Source organism: Mobula birostris, chromosome 2 (genome assembly GCF_030028105.1).
Source record: "Mobula birostris isolate sMobBir1 chromosome 2, sMobBir1.hap1, whole genome shotgun sequence".
Taxonomy (NCBI): Eukaryota; Metazoa; Chordata; class Chondrichthyes; order Myliobatiformes; family Myliobatidae; genus Mobula; species Mobula birostris.
This window is the reverse complement of record NC_092371.1, coordinates 15,126,431-15,134,198: the sequence shown is the minus strand read 5'-3', so window position 1 is coordinate 15,134,198 and position 7,768 is coordinate 15,126,431. Positions and strand designations below refer to the sequence as shown.

The following is a 7,768-nucleotide window of genomic DNA, read 5'->3' as shown; positions in this document are numbered from 1 at the left end:
GGAAATGAAGAGCAAATGTGCAGGATAGCGAGGAATTGAGGAACCCGGTGATGGTGGAGAGGCGAGCGAGGGCGAACAGGCCAGCGTAGGACACAGAAATCAGTATTCTGCAGGAACGACAGGGTAGGATATTTCCGTGGATTTGAGTGTAATTCTATGTGAGTTGACTTTGAGATGGCACGGCACACGCTATCAAACTCCCGATGTACTGCGAACAGACGAGTAAAGACAGAGGACGATAAACCCACCGGCAGTTGCTTTTCTATTACGAGCTGTGTTTATCACAAAATCCAATCACAATACAGTCACCTTCTACATGGAGATCTACCCATTTTATACACAGTGGAATTTCAGACACAGCACAATAGTTGCAATTCTACAGAGAAGTACGCGTCGCGAAAGACAGACAATCATCGCGTGACTTTCCAAACTTATTATACGGTTGATTGTTCCCATTAAAACATTACTGCACAATTACATTGCATAAGGTCGCTGCACAGTTCCAGTGAGAGTTTCACTGCATTATGCAGGAGCTAACAATCCGACTGTGCTGCCGGACTCCGCGACCTTACTGCGCACAAGCCGACGAAGAGATGGTGTTTCGCAAAGGCGAGCTCAGCGAGCTGTGGCTCACGCTGCAGGCATAGCTTGAACCCTTGTTCCATGCATCGGCGGGTACTCGCAGGTAACTGCTCAGCCTGTAGGTCTGGTCGGTGCCTGCCGACACGGCGCCTGTGGTCACCCCACTCTCAGTCTCGACTCCATCCACGCTCCAGCGCAGCGCTACCAAGCCCGGCTTAAAGCCGCTCACCAGACAAGACAGAGTGGCCGAGCCCGTGCCGGTCTCCTCCGGAGAGGGAGGGAGAAGGAGAATTGAAGGTCTCCGGGACTCGCTGCCTGTGTGAGAGAGATTAGACGGATGAGAACAGAAAGCAATATTAATGTTGGGGATGACTGAAACTCGGAATTAATAAAAAACAACTCTGCTACAGAAAAAAAAACACAAGCCACCAAGTATTAAGGCAAACGATGAAATGTCTGGCGGTTATACAGTCATTGTTTCGGTGAATGAAATGTCTTAATCACAACTCCGAAGTGCGCTTATAACTTTCATTATCTTTACGAGCGGGGAATCACGTGCGCCAACCATGAGGAGGAATTAGCCTCACTCATTCCACCTATCTATTCCCTGCAGTGCTTTCTGGTTATTAGTCTGTCGGTAAATTTGTGTTTATTGCCTGTCTGCAATATTTCCCTAGATCTTATATTGGGCCACGAATTGACGGATATTACCCTTTCAGCTATGTAAAGGAGCTCAGCAAATTCTGGAGTTCGAATCCACTGTTCTCTCTAACAGAGATTTCCGATTCGGGTTAAGAATTACTCAAATGCGAGCCCCTCCCCCCCCGGAACCCCACCCACCCACCACCACGAAAAAAGCCGGTACGACCCTGTTACTGGCCCCTTGGCTGAGTGGAATTCCGCATTGAATTGCGGTAACACCCAGATATCGAATTCGCTCGTCCCTGATTTTGTGAACATTCTTCTTCAGGATGTCCAAATTCGTCCGCCCAGTGATGGCAGAGGAAATAGCGGAATATACGAGCAGTTCTATGGGGCGGAGATGGGCGAGGAAACAAGGAGCTGTCCAGTTCAGACCGAGAATACCTCCCCGACATAAACGAACCCCTCCTATTGCCGCCCCACTCTCTGCGAGCTCAGCCGCTGTCCTGCAGTGTAACTTTAAAAAATGGCATTTTCCCTTCCTTGTTTGCGACCTCGTTAAAGGTTTTAATTTGAAGCAGTCAATTCTGAATGCGACAACCACCATTTATAGCACTTCGAAATATCGGAAAAAAATTCATAAGCATATCTTAGGGAAAGTATAAGAGTGAGTTGTGCTGTCTCCGATTTCGTCAGTTCTGGACAAGGGGTCAGTAGATTAAATTCCGAAAACTTCTGATCGGTCTGGGCTTTTACCACATCAGACTGAGGCGATTGAATGCCGGCATGTACATGGTGTAAAAAATTCATTAAATTCAGTCATGGTTCTTTAGTGGAACGGAATGTCCTCATGTCCCGATAGGAGACAGGCTGTAATCCACCACAGTTTTAAGACGGCACCAGAATTGCCTGGATATAGGGATTTCTGGTGGGGAATAAGACCGGCTGTGATGGGAATTGATTGGAAAGGATTGAGGGAGTCACTTACTTTTTATATCCAGGATAGTGCCTGGACCGAAGATCAATCCATTATCCCACGTTTGACAGTAATAAACAGCGGAGTCTCGGGGCTCCAAGCTGCCGATGGTCAGGATGTGACTGTTGCTGGAGGTGTCTCTGGACGGTTGGAATCGATTTGTGATCCCTGTCCCTCGAGCAATATAATCATCAATATTGTGTTTAATCAGCCACTCTGGTCTCTCCCCGGGACGCTGTCGGTACCAGGACATGTGGTAACTCCCAACGTTACCGTTTTGCATCCGACATTCTAAGCGAGCGGTCTGTCCCGCGGAGACGGGACCCGACATTGGTGTCTGATTGAGGACTGGGGCTGTTAGGATACCTGCAACAAAACAATGAAACCATTGGGTGACTTGGATCTAACAGAAGGCTCACCAATTGATAAATACGCGTTAAAATGAGCAGTAACTGCAATTTTCATGGATAATCCGTGAGTAAAGTAATATGTCTCTTACCTGATAAATGGACCAGCAGAGCACACAGGAGATGGAGTACTCGGGACATTGTTGCGGACAGGTGGAGACAGCGAGCGCTCAATTTTCCGACCGAACCGTGCTGTTCTGCAAACACCGGGAGCGACTCCGGTTCCAGATTCTGCAAATCGCAGCCCCGTGATCTGTTTATTAACCGGGGTGTTAATAAATGGGAGGCGCCAGGGAAAGGAAGGGCGGGGACTGATCACCCAGCCATTGGTATCTATGAATGACGATCTTTAAATTTACCCATTAATTTCAAAAATGTATCATCTTCAGTTATGTCATATATGGATGTGTTTGACAAGTACTCAAAGTAAACTGATTTAAGCAAATATATCAGCAGGTATTCTCTGAAAGAAAAACAACCTGGGCCATTAGGCGCATTTTCTTCTGCCCAAGTTGCTAATGAGATCAAAATTATTCGTAGTCACACTTACCAAATTGTCAGAATGACCCAATGCACGTCCCGTACCTGGTTGATGCCTTCGCTATCAGCATCCAGTGGTGACCATTGTCCAAAAACCACTGTACTTATTAAATTATGGTACAAATTAGAACGTAGCCCATGGTTGGGGATCATAAGATTCAATGTATAAAGAAAAAATTGAAAAAAAACCCTTCCTCAGACTTATTTTCGCGCATGCATCCACAGTAAACGCTAAGAAATACAACGGGATCAATAAAAGACTACACATAAAGACGGACAAACGGCTAATGCAGAAAATAATACAAACTGTGCAAAAATGAAAATAATTAAATAAACAAACAGATAGATGGATATCATTAAATAACATGGGTTGTAGATTTCTTGAACGTGAGTCCATATTTTATGGAATCAGTCTGTTCCTTAGTTGAGTGAAGTTATCAAGTCTGATTCAAGAGATTGGACACGTATCTGATCCTATAAATCCTTCGATGACATTAAAAAAAGCTGTGCAATTATCTGGACATAATTCCCGCTGCTCTGCAAAATCTGGAAAACATCCCACCACCACCCTGAAAAGTATTCTCTTTTTCACTGGTTTAACGGGAATGAAATGTGGACGATTGAAAAAATAAGGCCGGGGGTAGCTTTGCGGTTATTAGCCTCTCGCACTTTCTCACTGTTCTATTGAAATAGAGCTTGTCACCCAACTTCCTGCACTAAATTCTTAATTGTCCATTCCATTCACGTCGAAAATTCTATCCCCGAAGTGAAGTCATGGGTATGTAATGCGGTGAAGAATCTTTTGGCAAAATGGCCTGCATCAGCCAGAGCACTTACTTTCGGAGATGGGATACAATGTTGCATATGTATTAGACGTTAATCAGGCCGCCGTTGATATTGTCTTCAGTATTAGTCACGTTGCATTCAGAAAAAAATACCATTATGTAGGGAATTTTGCAGCAAATATTTATGAAGATATGTGTAGGTTTCGAGGAACTGAGTGATAAGGATAGGCCAAATAGGTTTGGACTTTTTTCTTTGGAGCGTAGGAGATTGAAAGGTCACCCTAGAAAAGAGTAGATAAACGCAAATAGCAAACGGATGTGACTATTTAGTCTTCTTTTACCCAGGGTTGGGGAATGAAGAACGAGTGTGTATAGGTTTACCGTAAGTAAGAAAAAAAAAGATTTAATAGGAATCTGAGGAACAATTCTTTTCAACAGATGGCAAGCACATACGTAATGAGCTACGTGATGAGTTGTTAGTTGCACACACATTTACAACATTGAACCGGCTTGTATATAGGTATTTGGACATGCATTGCAAAGATTTGTTGCGATAAGGGAGAAAAGGTAGCAAATTGTACTAGATTGTGTGGCCTTCTAGTTCGATATCGATTGGTTGAGTCAAAGGGCCTGCTTCAGTGTTGTACGACGTTATGACTCTATATTCTGACAATTCCTCCATCAGTTGCCTGCTCTTCTATTACTCAAAAATCGGACCTCAGTACAATACATCAACAGTGCTGTCATTAGGGCCACAGAGAACTAGATTCCTGAATTACTACAGCACAGAAACTGGCCCTTTGGCTCAACTATTCCAAGCTGAACTATGATGCTGCCTGGTCCTATCGACCTGCACCCGGAACATAGCCCTCCTTATTGCTCTTATCAATGCCTCTACCCAAATTTCCTTTTAATGTTGAAATAGAACCTGCAGTTTTCAGTTTCCATGGCAGCTCGTTCCACACTCTTACGACCTATCCTTATTTCCTGAGTGTTCTGAGGGATTAATAATGGATTTCGCCAAACCTCTAAAAGGAAGATCAGAAAAACAGTATTTTTGTAGCCCTGCCTCCTCTCTCTCTTTCTCTATCCCCCTCCCTCCTCTCTCTCTCTCTCTCTCTCCCTCTCTCTCTCTCTCTCTTTCTCTCTCTCTCTCTCTCTTTTATATGATGAAGTTACTACCTTTGAATATGTGGACTGTCCGTTCCTTCCAGACATACATGGTGTGCTGAGATGTATTTCCTTTGAAAATTGAAAGATTAGGATAATTCCTTGTGGTGGTTATTATTGGAGATCGATCATTTGAGGATATACTCAAGGTGGCCCCAATCCCGTTTTTCTCAATTACAAATATATTCTCTCATTCGTTGGTCAGGACTAGGGATTTGAAGGATTATCGCTCTGCAACCAATTCAGTTTGAATCTGCAGAAATAAAGGGAAATAGTCGGGCAATACACTAACATTTCTCATGGGAAACAAGTAAAACCACAGCACTGTGATACACAACTATCACTAACAATCGAGCTCTCTCTGTCTCTCTCTCCCTAACTCTTTTTTTCACGCAATAATTAAAATTGGTACCGTTCGGTTTCTGCACCTTGAAAGTAGAGACGTCTAATATATTTAGCAATCTGGAAATTTATTGATATCCCCCTCCATATCCACGAAAAGGTCCAAAGTTTGAATTTCTACATTCCTGGAAATGCAACCATTGATACCACAGTCCCAAAGTCTGTGTTTCATGCCTGATGCCTGGGTTCGGGACATCCTATCTGACCTGCAGAGGAATTTGCGGTTCGAAGAGAAAGATCCAGTGTCGAGATCCACGTGGGTATTAACGAAGTAGGTGGAAAGAGGAAAGAGGTTTTACTGAGGGAATTTGAACTGTTCGGGATTCAATTAAAAAGTAGAAACAAAAAGTTGGACTACTGCGTGAGCCAAGTGCAAATTGGAAAAAGGGTTAAGAAGATTAAAGAGTTAAATGCGTGGCTCAAGGTTTGGTGTGGGAGAAGTGGCTTAAAATACACGGGAAACTGGCAGCAGCACTGGGGAAGACGGGAGCTGTCCCATTGGGACGGGTTCCACCTGGACCGTGATGGGACCTGGATCCTGGTGGATCACATAACTGGGGTTCTGGGTAGTACTTTAAACTAAATAGCAGGGGTAGGCTGAACAGATTGGAGAAGTATGGATAATGTAAAAGAGGAGCGTGTGCATATAGGTAACGTAAAAGTAAATGATAAAAAAGAGAAAAGTATAGGCGGAGTGCAGAAAATTCCAGTGTGTAAGAGACAAAGATTACTCGATTTTAAAGGCACAACGAGTGTAAAGGCAGTTAATCTGATTTCCCGTAGCATTTCTAACAAGGCCGATGAACCTGTGGCACAAATCAGAATAAAGGCGTATTACTTACTGGCCATTACAGAAACGGAGTTGCAGGGAGGAGAGGATTAGTAATTAAATGTCCACGGATATCAGGTAGTATGGAGCGATAGGCGGAATGGTAAGGCCGATGGGGTAGCCCTCTTAATCAAGAATGAGATCAGGGCGACAGTGAGAGACGATATAAGATCTAAGGAGCAGAATGTTGAATCTATCTGGGTAGAGATTAGAAACAGTATAGGGAAAATACTGCTAGGAGTTATCTATAGGCCACTGAATAATAACATTACATTGGCACAGGCAATGAACCGCGAGATATCTCAGGTATGTAAGAGTGTAACAGCAGTTATCGTGCAGGAAATCAACGAGATAGACGAGATGAATCAAATTAGTCGAGGTAGTCTTGAGGAGGACTTCATAGAATGCATATGGATAACTTTCTTGAACAACATGTTGCTGAACCTACAAGGAAACATATTCTTAAATCTGATCTTGTGCAATGAGACAGGTAGAATTAGCATTCTTATAGGTATGCATCATCTTGAAAAGAATGATCACATTATGACTGATTTTCTCATACAAATGGCGGATGCAATAGTTCGATCTAAAACCAGTAACAAAACATGGGAGACTACAACAGGATGAGGGAGAATTTCGATAGCGGAGATTGGGAAGAGAAGCTAGATGGCTGGTCGGTTAAGGAACAGTGGAAGACTGTCAAAAATATTTTTCACAATGCTCAACCAACGTTGAAAGCAAGGACAGTAAGGGCGGGTAAAACCAACCATGGATAACTAAGGAAATAAAGGAAGATATCAAACTGAAAGCTTCTGTCTGCAAAGTCGCCAAGAGTAGTGTGAAACTGGAAGGCTGGGAAAAAATTAAAAAGCAACAAAGAACCACTAAGCAAGCAATAAAAAAGAGCAGATAGATTATGTAAATAAACTAGCACTTAACATAAAAACGCATAATATTTCTTACAATTATATAGAACGGAAAAAGGTGACCTAACTGAATGTAGGTTCCTTGAAGGACGGTGGGGGGGGGGGGGGAATTGATATTGAGTACTGAGGAAATGGCCGAGGCTTTGAATGACAATTTTGTGTCAGTGAAGGACACGTCTAACATGCCGAAGGGAGATGAAATGGATGCGATGGGAAGTGAGAACCTCGATACAAATACTACCGCTAAAGGGGTAGAGATAAGTAAATATGTGGGCCAAAGACAGACAAGTCCCCTGGATTTGATAGAACGCCGCCCAGGGTAATGAAAGAAATGACAAAGATTATAGTTGGGGCTTTGATGATAAGTTACCAAAATTCCCTGGAGTCTGGTCAGGTCCCCGTGGATTGAAAGAAGGAGAATGTTACGCCAGTGATAAAAAAAAGGGTGTAGGCAAAAGGCAGTTCGTCTAACCTTCGTAGTTGGGAGAATGCTTGAAGCTATCATTAAA

General features: G+C 43.4%; 1 protein-coding gene across 1 annotated transcript; it reads right to left on the bottom strand.

The window, feature by feature from the left end:
• Window positions 1-240: 240 nt before the first annotated feature.
• LOC140207874 (immunoglobulin lambda-1 light chain-like) lies at window positions 241-2,856 on the bottom strand. Its single transcript, XM_072276423.1, has 3 exons — window positions 2,700-2,856; window positions 2,213-2,566; window positions 241-897 (listed from the first exon to the last, which is right to left on the bottom strand). Exons 1-3 carry the CDS (start codon window positions 2,746-2,748, stop codon window positions 569-571), a joined length of 732 nt encoding a protein of 243 aa, XP_072132524.1. The 5' UTR covers window positions 2,749-2,856; the 3' UTR covers window positions 241-568.
• Between the last annotated feature and the right edge of the window lie 4,912 nt (window positions 2,857-7,768).